The sequence below is a fragment of the Thermobia domestica genome, chromosome 9, assembly GCF_964235325.1.
Source record: "Thermobia domestica chromosome 9, izTheDome1.hap1.1, whole genome shotgun sequence".
In the NCBI taxonomy this organism is placed as follows: domain Eukaryota; kingdom Metazoa; phylum Arthropoda; class Insecta; order Zygentoma; family Lepismatidae; genus Thermobia; species Thermobia domestica.
The window spans coordinates 209,779,595-209,798,534 of record NC_137462.1 but is presented as its reverse complement, the minus strand read 5'-3'; the positions used below and the strand labels follow the sequence as shown (position 1 = coordinate 209,798,534).

The window sequence follows — 18,940 nt, the reverse complement described above, 5'->3', positions numbered from 1 at the left end:
AGGAAAAGAGTGAATAAGTTTTAAGTAGACTTAGTTGTAACGAGTAAGAGTGAAGTGAACAAGGAAGAAAAAAAATTAACTTGGAGGTTTAGGTTATACTACCCTATAGATATTATGTATATAAAACAGAGAAATAAACCAGCAGATGATTGTTGGGAGGCATTACACAGTACTTCATTAAAAATATATATCATTAGGTATTGTCAAGCAATAAGATCAAGAGATTGAGCGTGACTGTTGCATGAGAACCCATGCGTAGTATAGAGAATTGGGGTAGCTAGGTAGATAGTTTGATTTGGTTAACTTTGTGCAGGGTAGAATCCATTTACAGGGTGTTGTTTGCAACTGTGAACCACCTGAGAATAAAAATCCTCCTTAAGGATTTATCTTGAATAATCTTTGTTCCATTTGATTTCTTAATAGTACCGTTGCAGTTACTTGTAATTTATGATCTGTTATGAAACTCCTCTCTTTTTTCCAAAATTTACTGTGCAACATGCTAGAGTTTTATTAGAAATGCTTACAAAAGTATTAGCTAAAATATACATTTAGACTGTAGTCAGTTGTTGAAATGAAATTTTAGTTCATCTCACGGTTATGCCTTTTAGGATAAAGGAGATGGATGAGTAATGAAAATGAGTGATTGTGAAATTATTTTTCTCCTCGTTAACCGAACCTAGGACCAAGAATAATCATTGTTCATAACCATTAGTCTTAATCTGCACCATGTTGAGAGACTGGTAATTACAGAAGGTTGTTAAATGTGTAGAAGCTGCATGTTGGGTACTAGGTGGTGTCTTGAGAGTAGTCAAAGGTTTCAACTATTGAACAGTTTTGGGAGAGCTTCATTTCTGCCTTCTCCATTCATGGTTTAGTTAAATAACCAGTGTAAGCGCAATAGTGTCATTGTATATTCGATCAAGGTTTAAATCGCAATCAGATGAGTGAAAAAAAAAACGCAAGGTTAATGGTAATAATCTAGGTTACGCAAAGAAAGGAAAACGAATAACTGAACACTGTTTTAACTGGAATCGCTGTTATAATACCTGTGCTCATAACTTGGCCAATCGGTGAACTTTGATAATAAAGAAATATGAGGACTGGTCACTATTGCGAGTAGCACCAACAGCGAAAAGCCAGTTGATTAACCCACAAGTATCAAGAAGAAACAAACCAATTGTGGCCCAGAAATAACAGTTGGATGGAATAGAAAGAGCACAGTGAATATGGCGACCTTCATTTCAACTAAATGGAAGCGTTTGAGCAGAGCTATATAGTTACGCTGGATTAAATATTAATTTATCAGTTTAAAAAAATGGACAATCTACTGTTATCGTTCATGTGATTCTTGAGATTTTAACTGCGTACTCGATTGCGTTGAAAATTTTCCACTCAGCTTTGTTAGGAAATTATTGTTATAAATAGAAATCACAGAGTTTATAGCGTTTTCAAGTTTGTTACTAAAAATTACTTTTTTGGCGGGTAAAATAATTTTTTCATGTGATTGATGTTTTGCGTTGACAGTTTTCTAGCATAAGTTCTTGTTACTGCTTTCTATTTCATTTTGTATGCAACTGCATTTTTAGTTAACATTTGTAATTTATTTTAAAAGTTCATAATAAGAGTATAACCATAATCCACATAATTTGCTTTGATCTTATTGTGTTAATGGGGAATGACATATATTACCTGTTTACAGTTTACTTTTCATTGTATGCGGAATGTTGATAGAAGCCATACATATGTTTATTAATCATGTGGTATCAAGGCAAAATTTGTAACAAACCAATCGTACAAGACAAAATTTTATTACCAGTTAATGGTAATCTAGATACTATGTATTAATTACATTACTTTAATTTTGTATTATTGGACATTGAAAATATAGAAATTTGGCCTTACCCTATCCAGATCAAAGTTGAAATACAAAACCGTGCGAAGTATGTAATTAATAATGAACCTCTAAACACAAGTAATCCAATTTTGTTATTAGCTGACAAACTTAAGTAAAATAATTTTTAATTTTAACATGCTAAATACTACGTATTTCAGCTATAATCCAGCGGCCCTATTTTGCTTGGGGGAAAAAATGTAAAATTCAATTCATGCCAAGTTTGGCATCCAGGTTTAAAGTTAATTGTTGATGAGAGTTTGTTCACTTTTTGGTGACGTTTTCGTGTGCTTTTGGTCACTTTTCAACTATTAAGAAGAGACTAGACCACTATGAGCCCTGAAATCATCTCGCGGAGTGGATAATGCAGCCTATCACCAAAAGAATATCGTAAAGCCACTGCCCTGACATTCCATCCCTGTATGACAGTAACACATTTCATGTTGCTGTCCATCCGGACAAGTGCCAGGTCATAAAGCACAGTATGTGATGATGTACTAGGGTCAGATGGCCTACAAAATTTAAAATTATACAGGTGTTTTGATAATCATTTGTTAGATTTTCTGATGCCTTCCCCATTGATTTGTGTGGGCTGTGGCTAATTATATACATTTAACCAGTTGTTTTTTCATTTATGTGTTTTATGTTGCATCAGTTTACGCAAGATTATGATCTATTTACTGATGTTTATGAGGATTTGGACTTAACCGAATATTGTGAATCTAACGCAACTTCATCCCCCGGGAGGATTCATTTTACGAGGTGGTGCTTTGATGAAATCAAAAAGAAGTTAGTTTTATCAGTCGCTTTCTGACATCGAATACCCAGTATCTCCATTATGAAACGTGTCTATAAAGATCATAGTAAGTAATCAATTATCCATACAATGAGCAAGTTATTAAATACCATTTACCAGGGCTAGACAGTCTTATACCAGAATTTGTGCAATACCCAATTTAAATAAACTAGGGGATGAGATTTGATTTTACTGAGTTTAAATTTAAAGAAAACATGAATACTTAAATTTTTAAAACTACTTATTACAGGTTGAAGAGGTAAACATTTTACAAAGTTATAAATAGAGAAGGGGATGTACTTAAGAATGTTTGGCGCTAAAATTCCTTTGTTTGGCTGGATAATCACTTGATATGTGTCGGTCGAAAACTCGTTCTCTAATCCTCCCAGTTCTCGGTCGGTAGTTTTGTTTCTCGAAAGTTTTCCGGGTCCCGCCTCAGGTCTTTCCGAACTTCAAATATGGAAAACTGAAACTTGTGGTAACACCTCCCACGATTATGACAAAGGTAGACGTCATCTTGAGTGTTGTACATGAAGGTTGTGGACCTCACCTCTACACGTCTCCTGCAATCCTCACTTGGTGACATCGAACCCGGCAGAGTCGTGATGTAGCAGAAAACAGTAGAAAATTCTAACGGTAGACCAGAAACACTTCCTGATAACAAAGCAATTGGGAAATGTTTTCTTAATCATTAGAAGTCAATGACACTTCTTACAATTTGACACACGGGGAAGCAAGTATAAGTATCAAGGTGCAATGGCAGGGAAGAATGAGGAATATACTTGTTTAAACGTAGATGCGCTAAACCGGTATACTCTAACACTTTGGTACTTACGGTGATCTTTTTATTCTTTGCACTTGACTGGGGTTCATATGTACAAAGGTGTATTGATGAGACAATCTTATTTTCTCTCTGAGCATGCCGAATAGTTAGTCCCGCATGTAATAATGTGTATGAATATGTTTAAGGAACCTTATCAGTACGAGTATTATAGCCTACTTCAGATAGCAATAGAAGCCATAACAAGTAAAATCCCGAATAAGAAGGTTTAAGAAGAGAAATACCAGAAAAAACACGAGGCGTATATTTTCAACAATGTCCATTTTTTTTAATTAGTTCGAATTTAATAATTTAACCGTATCATTTCCACTGTCCCTCATTGGTTTATTGCTCCAAGTTTTTACTTCCTCTCTAACATACAAATTTCAGAGAATCCAAGAACTTCTTGTTGTCTTTTCATGTCTACATTTCTGCTCTCTAATCTGAGTCGTGTATATAACTCTTCATTCAGTGATTTACATAGTACGTTTCAGATCATTATCACAATCATATTAAAGATGTTTCACAACTTCTTCTGTTGCTTTCTATTTATCATTCACATTTCATATCTTCGTTAATAATACTACCTAGATATTAAAAAATAGACACGTACGTATTCTACTTGCTTGATCATAACGGTTATTCCGATCCCACTTTAAATTATAAGTCCACATAACATGTTGCGTGGTTTTGAAAAGGGACGCTAATTTCAGCAAACAACAACTACAATTGACATAGCCTCAGTCATCTTAGTCACCATTGCTTTTATATTTTGTAGAATCACATTAATTTCCGATTCAGATTCCACAGCAACAGCATATAATCTCAAACCCTACACTAATACATTAGACAAATTTCCTGGAAAATCAAACTTTTCTTCACTGCCCTTCTAAATAGTAAATGAAGTTACTGGAAAGTATTTTTTAAAAATCTTCCAAATAACCATCCTATATCATTTCTTATATTCCTACGTTTAATAAATGATTAATATATATATATATATATATATATATATATATATATATATATATATATATATATATATAGACTTCTGCCGAAACTTTGATTTTTCATTTTAATAATCTTTAGTGTCATTTAAATTATCCAGTTCAATGAGTTGGAGCCCTTCTAAATCAACGAATATTACATACACTTACTTCCTTTCCTTTGTCTGTAAAGCTTTCACGTATTATGGTCGATGGAAGCAAATTACATTTTTGTGCTATGTATCCTCCAATAGTTGTTCAACTTTTACTCCTTGTCTATACAATCTCTTTTGAATTTAAAACTAAATTTTTGTTGTTCTATGTGGAAGTAGGATACTGATGAAAAAACATTTTAGATCACTCCGCACATATCGACCGATTCGAGCGAAATTAGTAAACCAACCACTGTAAATGGCGAGCTGATCGTAGTTTTCCGCAAGAGCATGTTGTGTGAAGATAATCGGACAAGATGAACGTATTTAAATGTGGATAATATTGTGTCCTGCAATCCTGGGATGATGCCAGCGAATACCTATTACACAGTTAAATGTCTTCAAGCGTTTCCGCATAATGAGCCTACGAGAGGCCGGTTGATCGTTTTATTGAGCTGTTGATAGCGAGGATCACTAACATGTCATGTTCCATCGGTGGTATACACAATGCGAGTAGTGTGTTTTTACCATCTAAATGTACCCTTCAGTACTCCCATGAAATACCGAAGAACTTCCAGGAAAGGAGAATCCTTCGGGCAGCCCTAACTGCCAGGACAGAGACCATCAGTTCAGTCAGAGCTACCATTGTTCTGTATGTGAGTGTACGAACAATAAACAATCAATTGTTGAATATTAATCTTCCTACCCACGTTCCTTCGTACGATTACTCCTGACGCCTGTTCATCCCCAAGATCGTCTTTGGTAGTATTAGGAGAGTTCTAAGCCTAATCGACCACACTTGGGCAACGACCATCTCCCACCTCGGCTACGCGTATGTACAGTGCTTGTGTTCAAAGTAGCTACACGTGCTATTAAAGCAAGGGACAGTAAGCTATATATTCCGCTCGCCTCTGGTTTTCGTTCAGTAGAATATCACTAGTGCTTCATACCTTCGTGAATTTGTCAATCCTGTTCTCCGAACTTATCTAGATACCTTCTTCTCCAGCAGCATAACGCGCGTTACCATACATCAGATGAACTCATCATCTTCTATCTGGTGTGTACGTTCTACCCTGGTCTGCTAGATCTGCGAATGTAAGCCTTATCGAATATTGTAGGGCGCAGTGACCATGTCTCAAACATGCCACATCCGTACGACGGGCTACGCGTCTGAACAATTGCTTGCGTGGTCACAGGGTGTAGTTACATGTGTTATTAAAGCGAGCAGTGTTTTTAACACCGTATAATGTTCAGGATATCCCATGGACGTCATGTTAGAAGCAGTACTATCTACCATCACCTTCTTGTGTATAACTTTATACCAGATCCATGTCGTTTTAAACGCTTATTCACCAGCATAGTGTTATAGTCCTTATATATTTTGATTCATTAGCTAATGAAAAGCTGCATTCTCTGTTAGAAGGCTTTTTAATTACAAATTCCTATTATTTCTTTTCTCCTACTATATACCTAATAGCTCAGTAGGCATGTTATTTATATTTTCGTTTCTTTCGTTATATGATGTTGAACTTATTCCTCGGTATCGCAGTTTCTTTCTTATTTATTTTGTTGCTCGTTTAGTATCTAGAACACAGCTTATTCTTTCTCTTACAACTCCCCCTTCCCGAATGTATAATTTCCAACTGCTCAAGTTACATTTCGCTTACTAAAGACTCATTTTCTATCATTAGTTTCTATATCGTGACAGTAGTCGTTCCGTGTTACCTTCCTATTTCTGTTGAACTGCCGGATGTAGCCTTCTTTCGTCATGGAATCCAATCTTTGGTTGGATGATGACAAAAGTTTGTGATTGCAACCGGAGACTATTTTGACTACCAGGTATTTTTTCTTTCTTTTTCCGCCCTTTGAAGGTGATATATGTCAGACGATATTTCAATCACACTAACCCAATACTTAAGAACAGATATAATATTATTTGTACTTACTAGTTTACCTCTTTCATATAAATACTTTCAGCAGTTATCTATTTCTTCAAAATATTTGAGAAACGCGTTCTCTATTTTCCCTGCAGCATAGACGCCCGTGATTACCATATAGTACTATAAAAGTGCATATTTTTAGTGGATTGCCATACCGGTCCACGGACTTACATTTTGTCCTCTTTTGAAAACAGTTTGATTTTTCAACGTCAAGTCTGTTGCACATACTAATTCGTAGTACTTATTTGCACAAGACACCTCACAGTGTACGATTGTTCAGTGTTACCAATCACAAAATATTCGTATTACGTTGCTCTTGTGTTTTTAGTATTTTGATAACTATATGTACAACTTAGATACATAACAACATCGTATTGGAAATTGATTTACAAAGTATCTATATGGCTGTAGAAGGATAATTCATGAGAATAAATGGTAAAACGAGAAGGAGCATTTACAGCAAATAAATAATTCTTAAAATCTTTTAGTGTTTTAAATTTGTTTAGTAGTTAATTCAACAGTTTAGAAATCCAAATACTAAATGCTGCAGATACAATAAGAAACTGTTTTACTGATTTTTTGATAATAAGTACATACATATATCCAAGAATATAAAACTTACGTAAAAGAGTATCGTCAAGAAAGAGTTTTGTTAAAAAACAAAAGAGCAACTTACATTAAGAACGTACTAAGAAGAGTTTGAGTGAGCCTATATTTCTGTAATTTTAATAATTTATCTTAATGAAAATGACTAATCATGATTGTACATAGCCTATTTATCTGCAGCTATGCACGTTATTGTGTACTGTAAATAGAAGTAAATTATCAATTGACTATTTACTTAATATTCATAGATTTAGTAATGTTTTGTAGTCCTGTCTTAGCTGTCTTTTCACACAGTAATCGTATAGAAATTTAGATTCAGTGTACGACAGACATCTAGAACATGTATGCACACAAGTAGATCTTATTGCTTTTGCCGAGTTGCTTATTAACATTACCGAACTTACTTTTTTTTAACATTTTAATATTTCAGAGATTACAAGGATTTCGTAGAAGCAATTTTTGAAGTAGTATAAATAGTTTGGAATATATATATATAGCTCAAAATATTTATATATTAAAAAGAACTTGTATGTATGGTGAACGAACCTTCATTCTTCTTTAAAATACAGATTGATTATATGCTCTTCTTCCTGTATTAATTCCAGTTGTTACGCTGAAGGTTGTTGCAAGTAGTCTTCCTTAGTAATAATTGCTTACTTTTCTATGTTGATCTAAATAATACCATGTTCTTGTTCAGGTTTACATTTTTCAATCTTGCTTTTGATACATTTGCCTCTTGAATTTTCCTGTCTTAAATCATCCTCAGTCTCATATACAGTTGAGAATGATTAATGATATCGCGTTCTTTCAGCACTCTCATCTGTGTCTAATATCGAGACAGTAGACTCAGTATGGCGGCCGCACAAAATTCCCATAGTGGAAGTCATTTCAACAATTCCCCTACCAGAACGATCCACTTATCCTGGTTCATACTATCAAGATATGCCAGCTGTTACAGGTATGAATTCATTTTTCACATTTCACTTCCAAAAACATACCTGTATTCAATATTTAGCCTAAACTTGTTGAAATAAAGTCAGATTTTGCAATATCATTTTTCCTAATTTTGTTTGTTTGTTTTACAAAGATACTAATAATACACGTTATTCTAAGGACAAAAGTTTCCATGGCCACGAATGTGCTTGTGTTGAAAGTCACTCTTGTGTGCATCAACTTTTCTGTAATTTGAGATGCGCTAGAAATAGTGTGGAATCACTATTTCTATAGACTGTTAGTAAAATTAATTAAAAGAACTGGATGGTAAAAAAGATACAAAATATAGTCTGTGTTAAGATAATGATTAATGGAAAACTATATAGTGAATAGTAAGTTGTAGAATAGTGGTTTACAATCAATATAATTGACATCCAGCTGAGCGTTTCTAAATCATAATACCAAGACTACCAGTAGGAATACATTAAAAGAGAGAAGCGTGGAAAGATATAAAGGAATTACAAATAGAAATTTGATTGCAATATTCAAATCCATGGTGAGATTTTCTTTTAATTTCCGTTCGAGTATCTCTGTTTGAACTGTCCTTACAGATGACATATTAATTGTTCTGAATACTAGTATTTTAGATTACTTGTGTTCCACGGTAAAATTAACGAATGTGGGTAATAGCACACCGGGAAAAGTAAAGCATGTTCGTAAATCAAATGAACGGTGTGTGTACGGGGAAATTATATTTCGACTGTGTTCGTTGTATCCCTTCAAAATTATTGCAGTTATTAAATAAAAGCAGTTTTCCCAAAGAATCACATTGTCATTTTACTCATTAGATATTCTGCGATTTGACACATTTGTAGTAGAATGCGTTAAGCTAGAATTTTGTTATCCTCATGTAGTTCCCACTGCTATCAGAAGAAAAGGTTAACCAAGATATTTCAATTATCAGCCATAAATTATGTAATATATACCATTGATTTCTCGTTTTGGATTATTTTATCTTTTTAGTGTGTTGCTCTTCCTAAAATTTTATTCTAAATTGCATGAACACGGTGTCTTTCCTTGTAGTTATCATACTTTTGTTTTAATCCTTTGAATATTTTATTTTTCTTACTGTGTTCTATCATTTAGTTCATTGTTATATGGGTTGAGTGATGGGTTGAATGGCTTTAGTAATCAATTTATGTATACTTTTTAACATGAACGAGAGGATTAATATTTATCATATGTATATATTTTCAATTCTACTAAATGTTTCTATCTTAAGCAAGGTACATCTTGAAAATTAAAGCTAATATAAATGTAATCTGAAATGCATATAAAATTATAAATAATTTTGTCCTTAGTACCGTTTTGTTACCTAAAGACAATGAAATCTTGAAAGCAGAAGCTGTGCATTTATTGTTGACATTTTTTGTCTTAATATAGAAAATGCAATTTTGTCATTTGTTAGAACTTACCACTATAAATTGTGTTCGGAATGTTAGCTTGCAGGAATTAAAACAGTTGGTCCAGGCAAAATTGTTTCCATTTTTCTATAGTGAGAATAAATGGAAACAGAATTCTCATGTACATTTTCACACACGCACAAAGGCCCAACCTTCTTTCCGTCATAAATACCAAAATGGTGTTAACAGTAACGTTCCCACCAACACAACCTGTCCGTCAATGTGTCCCTGAACGTTGCCTTATGTTCGAGACTTCCCGCAGCAGCTGGATCTCCTTTGATAAAAATGATCAGACAATTTTCAAAACTCATTTCGGCCCAACACGGATAGGAACATGGTACTCTTTTAATTTCTTACATTTTCAAGGTTGTAAAATTTAAGAACATCCTTTCCAATGTATTATACATTTTTCGTAGACAAAAACTGAATAAAAGTCCACGACCTACACAAAAGCGGTAGGAATGACCACAAAACGTGGCAACACAGAAAACTGTCAGCCTTACCAACTGCTCTGCGACCGATCATAAGCCCAACTAGGTTTGGTGACATTGTGTCCAACCATGGTGCACTGTACACAAGGATAGCGTTTAGACTGTAAGTTTCGTTCTATATAATAACGACATGAACTAAAATATATATTAATTTCATACATTAGAACCAGAAATTTAATTTTGGGTGTAGGCAACCCATGATACATGTTGCGGAATTTTGCATAACTACTCTTCATTGCTGTGGACACAGATAGAAGACACTGTTCCCGATTTGTATAAGAGAAGTTCTGCGCAAAAAACCACAGATTCATACTAATTGCCGTGAAACAATAGATCTCTTTCCAGATTCTGGATCGTCATGACTTGAATATATACTTCACATGGATCCACGAACTACATATCGGCATATAGAGTGACAGTAGGCATCACTTCACCATTACACATTTTCTGCACTGCAATTTCTATGCGGGTGAAGTTACTACCCGCTGAATGCGATATTCGCTGTGGAAAAAAAAAATCAGTGAAGTTGGTGAAATGTGCCCCTACATTACCCAAAATTTGAAAATACGGTGTAACGACGTGTAGCAAATAGTATAACAAGTGAGAGTTCTCTTGATTTACCAGTGCTGACTCGTAATCACCGATTCTTTAGAAGGCGGAGATAGTTAATACCGATTACTATGTGGCAGTGTGCGTGCGAAAAGGTTTTTAAAGTTCCTGAGAAGTGTTAAGAGATGGATTTCCAGAGTCGTTTGGTACCATGACTACCCCTTGCACACACACACACACACACACACACACACACACACAATAAATAAATAAATAAATATATATATATATATATATATATATATATATATATATATTCACTTCGATACGAATAATTGAATGGATGAAAGTCATAATGCTCAGTTTTTTACTCACCCAGTTCCGATTTGGCACCAAGTGATTATTATTCCTAAAAAGTAATAGCCTCTTCGAGGGCAACGCGGAAGAAATTTGAATCGTATTGGGAGGAAATTGCAAAATTACCTGAAGGGAACTTATTTCAAACGTTTGTAAAGCTGCATAGACTATGAAGAGAAGCACTTTAAGAAGATATGAATGTTATTCTAGTTTTCTCCCTCTTAAATTTAATGACTGTCGTGGATTAATTTGGGTGTTACTTGTCATAAGTGGAGGCTGAGGAATGGGACAATAGGTTCTTTCGTAGTTGGAAAGTACTGGATGTAGAACACTGAAGTTGAATCATAAAATCGCATACGTAGTATACAGTTGAAAATGTTAACTAAGCAAAAAGTAGGCCAAATTCTAGTCTATTTGAATAAGTATTATATTCTGCGAATGGTAAATCCGTACCGTATATGCATTTAATACAAATACTACGGCTTTTTACAGAAAAATTGCAAGTCTGTGTCCCATAGAAGTATTACACCGACAAACTGTACACATCTTTCAAACTATGCATGGTGGCTGCCAAACCGGAAGCAATATATATATTTAATATGTTGTAGATTTAATGCTGTTGCACCCTTTTCAAATTAGTTTGTGTTGATTATTGTACTACCGTATATTATTATAGATTGGCTACAAGTAGGTTCACAATTGACTGTAGTGAAAATATTCCAGACAAAAAAAAAAAAGTTATTGTCGTAAGAATGTAATATCAACCATCAACGTTGATATATTTCTGAAACCATGCTACAACATACAAGTCGGTGGTGACAACGCTGCGTGAAGGCCACTCAGTGCTAGCACTACATCAAATCCCTTTCTCCGGCACACTAAATCGAGAAAAATTGCGCACAAGACGTGCGTAATGAGGTGGAATACACTGCGTGTTGCATACTGACCCTGTGCGTAATATCTCAAGGTATTTACCACTATTTACAGTGGTGTCAAAAAAAAATCAATGACCTTGAGTACGACGAACTGGTGGTCGACAGTGACACCGGGGTTATTGGGCTCGGTTGTCTATGATCGTCTGTCTGTTGTTGCAGAAGTCTGGATAATCTTAAATTTTCATGAGAGATCCGTCAGCAGATGCCTGTCGGTGGACGTGGACTTAAATGCACTATCTAAGAAACTCAACGCTACTCTTCCCATTTTCTTTAGAAGCAGCAGTTCATAGATACCTAGATTTCGGGCCGTTCTTCACTAAGCCTTTTTTCTTGAATTTGTTTCATATCTGGTAAATAAACTGCCGTGAAAGTGGGTCAGTATGGAAGGTTTCTCTTCACTTCAGCTATTCATATTTCTTTTCCAAGGTTCTGATCTTTAGGATCTATTATTTTGCGCTTATATGTCAGGGTCCTGTCATTACACGCCCTTAACATGTGGAACAAAAAGACCATCAACCTAGTTGTGCACAACCCTAGATGGTTAACACTTGAATTCTCACAGTTACATCGATTATATGTGAGTTTGAAATATTACCTTGAACATATTTTCTGTCAAATATCTCGGTATGTAACTCATGTACTGTGAAGAAATGTTTGTTTATTGTATGAAATTTACTAATGTTTGTTTTTCTTCCTATGCCTTCTTTGGATTATTTTTTGGTAAGTATTGAAACAAATCAGTACAATAAAAAGATCTGAATTTGTATTTCGTCTTGCAAGTCATATCGATTTTGCGATCATTTTCACAGATCCAAAGTTATTAAATAAAAAAGAGAGAAAATATAGATTATCAAGAGAAAAGGAGCCAAAGGGAAACAAAATAAGATTTCATCCCAATCAGTAATGTGTTTCAAATTAAGATATTGTTTTATTTTCGAATTAAAAGCTATTTTGTATTAAATAATACAGACAATATTCGTGAATTTTATTTCTTGATAATTAAGTTTATAGACTGGTATTTGGATATTGTGAAATCCTGGGTGTAAGATATGCAGTGGAAACGAAAGCTATCTATAAATCTGTCACAAAATTTAATAGCCATGTGAACAGAACTCGTTAAGATACCTAATTTTCTGTTTGCTTCGTGTTTACAGTTGCAATCCTCTCTTGTCTCTCAGAAATCTCTGTACCCTAACTTGAGTAAAAATGTTTGCTATCTTTCCGTTTAATATATTCCAAAATGTAAAGCAGGTAATTTTAACATGACTTTCCATCAATCATAAAATAGTACTGGACAGACGATTGCAATGTTCTAGCTGGTGACAGGGTTTCCACTGAAGTGAAAAATCTGGAGAATCTGGAAAAGTCAAAGAATTTCGTGAAAAGTTTTTTAATAGGAAAATTCGGGGAATTCTAAACATTGATTTTTAATTCTCAGAACCCTTTTGTCTTTTTACCCTATCCAGCTATTGGTAGAGAATCGAAAATTGATTATAACCTTTTTAAAATTAGTTATGTATTTAAAAAAGTTAACAATTTTTTTAATAGGAAGTTAATTTCCACCCATCCTATACATCTACATGTGTAGTAGATGAGGAACCCTTCAGAATGCAGTTGCATTTTTAGATTATATATCAGGGTGTCTATCGGTCACGAGTCATGAAAAAGTCACGAAATTTAGCTTTTGGGTCACCATTTTTTTTATCTGTATAAATGTTAGTAGAGACTGGAAAATTTTGTTGTATAAAATGTCAAAATTCACCACCAAAAATGTGTACAGGCGGCTTCAGACGCTACCAAATCGCAAGCAAAACATGGTTCTATCACATGAATGAAAATACGTCCTAATTCGCACCCAAATTCGTTCTTGAGAATGTTATGAAATTTTATGGTTTAGTAAAGAAAGGGTCACCAAAAAGTCACGAAATTTTATTTTGGAATTTTAGTAGACACCCTGTATATAGACCTGAAAATTTATAAATCATATCCTGGCAAACCTGTAAAAAAAAAAAAAAAAAAAAAAAACAGGGAATTCCTGCTCTCCAAATAAGTGAAAACCCTTTGCTGGACAATATTCGTCGTTTAAATCTGTGATGCTTAATGTCATTATCAGCTTGAAGTCATTTTTTTTTTTTAAATAAAGAAACATCTTCAAAAATTTTACTCATAGAGTATGATGAAAATTATTGCCCTTACGTGGTTTGAGAAACGTGAAAAAGTTGATGATGAAATCAACAAAACATTCTTATAAACCTATGGTAGTTCTGAAAATGATAAAGAAGAAATTCTTTAGAATTATGTAATTCTGCATAATAGTATAAGTGCAGGACAGGGTATTCTCTTGTACAGTATTGTGTACGTGAAAAGATCGAGCTGACTTGAAAACATAGCACAATCTAACATCGAACATTTTTTTTTCTTCTTCTTCAACGCTACAACGTGGAGTTTCGTATAAAAGTTCTTTTCTGTTTGCATGTATTTTATTTTGTTAATACATTCGGCAAGATGTAGACATTTTTTCTTCATGCTCTGGTGTGAAGTTATATGATGGTGTAATATTTCTATGGCACTATGTGGCATAAATCAAAATTGGTCTATCCAATGTGAGATGATTTTAAACAGTAATTTTATCATAAAGAAAGCATTTTTAATGTGACTGCACAAAGAATTAATATTCATACTGAATAATGGATGTGTTACTCTTGCTTTACTGTTTTTGCGTAAAATATAAGTAGTGTCTGATTTATATTAAATGATTTTTCTTCTTTCAGGACTCACGGAATCTTCGCTACTGCATAAATACAACCCAGATGTGGGTGATGATGATGTTTTTATGGTAAGTGTATATGTAACGTCATATGTTATACTTTGCCACCGAAGTTCTGTTTACTATTTCAGTTTTATAGTAAACTCTAATTGAGAATAATATAAGGCACAGCCACATTTAGAGACTTATGTTGTTGATCTCAATGCACATCACATTACAGTTAACCCATTTAACGATCAGTACTGTGCTGCCATATAGTTGGGCTTATCGCTGTATGCTTACCGTTTCTCTTTTTAAAGAAAATCCTTTAGTATTTGTAGAGTCCACTTACCATTTAGAGATAAAATCAGTCCTATATATTTTGTCAAGTTTTAATGAAGATAATATGTATTTAAATATTTGTCACTGTTACGCCGTAATGCTATAAAGTATACTTTATGTACAAAACTACTTTTCTCCATACTAACTACTTGTATCAGTAAATTAGTATTAATAGACAGACCTGAAATGAAGTTAATGTTACCTTGAATTTATGACTTAGTGAATCTAAAAGTTTGTTACTTCAGAGAGCCTGGTTATTTGCGACTATTCAAGGAAGATGTCTTCTCTACAGCAGTACTCCACTCACTGCTTTACTCAGCAGATTATTAATAACTTTAGTAATGAAAATATCGGAACGAAAATTAAACTAAACTTGCCTTGCTTGTGTGTGAGAAAGGAAACAGAAGCGGCAGTGTTAGTGTATCTTCAATATTGTGGTCGTCAGATTGAATTGGCTACGCTAGTTTATTATAACGGGGACGCAGCACAAGTCCTAAACTTTCGAACCTGACATGTACCAATCCTAAAGAAATCATCTAGGTACACTGGTCCTGAACGGTAAGCAATGACAATTAAGGTTCCAAGTCGTAAAAGTTTTTTTTGTCATACTAGCATTGCATCCATGCCAAGAATGCTGTAGAAGCTGTACGAATAGGTAGCGAATACGGCCATGTTTTATCAAATATTTAAGTTTGCAGTTTTCAGCACGGATGTATAGGTTACAAATGTGACCTTTCAAAAGCAATATAATTGAAATTTATGGGAAACTTATTTAAAATGAGTATGATTTGAATCCTTACACGCAATGTTGTGGTTATGAAGTACGGTGCCTACTGTCAACGTGAGGTGCGAACCATGGCTTGAATCCAATGCAGTCGGAGTCCACAGACCATCTGCAAGATCAACCCTCACATTATATGCCGTACCCCGCCAGGACAATTCTACTAACCCCGCCGTTTCGGGGGAGCATGCCAGGTTTATGTTATTGAGGTGTGACATTTTCCAAAGCGGATGTGTACCTTGGCTTGTAGCATATCAAAGTGGACCAGAATCAAGTTCTTGTGGGGAAAAAAATTTTTTTCTAATATTCTTTTTAAGTTCTAAAGAATTTACACCAACTTCAATCCCAACAGTAGCATTATTCGTAAGCTTCCAAGAGAATATGCCTTGTTTCAAAATTTATATTTATTTTCGTTACTAACGAAAGTTACCGTGAAATGGTGTAAAAATTATGATGAATTTGTTTGTTGTCTTTAAGTGATATTGATCAGTAACAATACGTCCCGTTGGAAAGCCTGAAAGAAATCATACACAATGTTTCATGAGAAAGAATAATTTTTAGGAAAGTTGTTGTTAACCTGCTTCATGAAATAGTGTAAATCAATCCTCTTCCCTCCGACTAATTTCAACTATAAATAATAGCAATAACACACTCATCCCACAGAAAACGCACATTTTTCATAAAATCGCAGAATTTTTGCGAAATTTTCCTGGAACATGTGTTTTTAACATCACTAGAGATAGGGTTTTAATTCATTTCATTATTGATCCATTTCAGCTTGTTTGTTTGGTAAGTCTCAGAAAAAATGCATATTGGAAAAATCCAATTCTTATTAACGAAAGTTATCGAAGAACATAAAGGGGGTTAGTTAATTTTTAAATCGAGGGGGGGGGGTGAAATCAGTCAATTATAAGTGATTTAATCTCATGTCAGGGAATTCCGGGAGTATCTGAAGCATCATATAAAGCGTATTAAATAAAATCGAATTATTTTTACGTAAATTATATTGAAAAACATCTTTAAATGTGGCAAGGTTAATTCAACCCTCGTTGGAGGTCAATTTAATCCGTTCGTAACTGACATTAAACATTAGCAATGGGGATCGTCGGAAAGCCTAAAAAAAAACACACCATATTGTCTCATTCAGGAAGTTATTGTGAAACATTTTTCTGTAATTGAGAGGGGGTCGAGTAAATTCATCTTTTTATTCTTGGCAAATTTCAGCCTCAGGCAATGGAAATAATTGAAAAGTCCTAAAGAAACTATATACTACCTTGTGTCAAATTTGAATAATTTTTATTAGGTTTATTGGATTATCGTTGTGTTACATATTACATTAAGTATATATGTAAACTTTCAACACGGCGTTGATTTTATTAGTTTCTTTTTCTGGTGAACATATGCACGTTTCTGATGGCATAGACCATTGATAAATAAATAAACTTACTAAAGGCCATTCCCTCTTGATGAGGCTTTGACTACTTTTTACGAAGTTAATTTTAATTTATTGACGGAATTTATATTTTAAAATAACCTCTCTCTCTCTCTCTCTCTCTATATATATATATATATATATATATATATATATATATATATATATATCTTATATATAAAAGAGAACGCACAAATCCTTTGTTACCTCATCACGCTAATACGGCTGAACCAATTTCTTTTATTTTTGGGGGGTTATTAGGATTTGGACCCTAGATGGTTTTTATCATATCACTTTAATTTTTAATTACCAGTGTCTTGAGATAATTGACCATTCAAGTGTCCATAACGTACAAATCCTTTGTTAGTTCATCATAGGTAAAAATAAACGTATTTATATGCAACCCGCATGACCGTGTCACTCGGCGGGTTAACATAAATGACAGGCGATATAATGTTAACATTTACTGCAATCTACTATGGTTTTTATCATATCACTTGAAAGCGAAAACTTCCGGGGTGACCGCAGCGAAGCGGGGCGGGTTAACATAAATGACAGGCGATATAATGTTAACATTTACTGCAATCTTCTATGGTTTTTATCATATCACTTGAAAGCGAAAAAGTAAAAATTATCTAAGTAACAAAGTTTATTGCGTTCCGGGGTGACCGCAGCGAAGCGGGGTGAACGCTGCTAGTATATATATAAAGTCTTAATTCATTCTTAAGTGAAGTAAGTTATTTTATTTAATTCATGTATATCTGCGTAATAGATAATAATGATAGTTATATTAATAAGCTGTTTCCGTTGCAATTTACTACGTTTGCAGGAACATTGTGGCAAGTACTGCACTATACAAGTTGTGTGTGGTGATGGCAAATTTCAAAACTAAAACAAGTGAATGGAACCAGTGAATGAAATGGACAAGTCCTAAGCGGGGAAAACTTCTTAAGTCCTAATCAGAAGAACTAAAATTTAGGACTTGTGTCCATATTTATTAGGACTTACAAACTTTATTATGGCTTGTTGTCCCCTGCCTAAGGAAACATTCCCATAGTTACTTGTATAGAGATCTTTCACAATTGGATAGTGGGAAATCATTCAGTGGATATTTCTAGAAGAATATACCGACATACTGCAATTCTCTGGCTATTGGCTGAAATTGAATAGTTTTCAATTAACAGTTATTTCTAAAGAATTTTGACCCTGTCGCCGCTCGATTATTTCTTACCTGATTATCCGAAAACAATCCATGTGACCAAAAGGAGGTGCTCTGTCTAGATGCCAATGGTGACTATAGTACCACCACCATTTTCACATATGCAAATTTCGTTCCGATATGTTTGTTACTAACATCCTGTATAAGCGAAATAATAGCTACTTAAGTACTTTTTGAACCTTATTTACGTTTAAGTGCGTTCTTACAACTAGAATATTCTCATAATAAACAAATGTGTAACTTTTCGTAGTAGGCTGAGGAACTTGAGTGGGTAGAACTCATTATTAGGGATATTTCAAACTGAAATTGCCGCGTTGTGAATACCTCTCTATTGATGTTATTGTCCCATTTTACCTAATAATAAAGAGCGTTAGTAGAAATGTCATCTCAGCTACACAACCAAACTCCGGATAATAGCATGAACCTTGACAGAAAAACTGGTCGTATGACAGATAACCTTCAGTTTGCTTGTTAGAAGAAAAAGTATTCACGAATGCTGTA

General features: G+C 34.1%; 1 protein-coding gene across 7 annotated transcripts in view; it reads left to right on the top strand.

Annotated features, from left to right (window-relative positions):
- The window catches only part of Spred (Sprouty-related protein with EVH-1 domain), a 300,286-nt gene that overhangs the window by 264,104 nt on the left and 17,242 nt on the right, over positions 1–18,940 (top strand). For 4 of the 7 annotated variants that reach the window (XM_081725821.1, XM_081725818.1, XM_081725823.1 and 1 more), the window contains 2 exons: positions 8,003–8,149; positions 14,691–14,755. In XM_081725821.1, coding sequence (XP_081581947.1) covers positions 8,003–8,149; positions 14,691–14,755 — 212 coding nt within the window. The remainder of the gene's footprint in view (positions 1–8,002; positions 8,150–14,690; positions 14,756–18,940) is intronic. The other 3 variants (XM_081725819.1, XM_081725825.1, XM_081725824.1) reach the window with 3 other exon arrangements.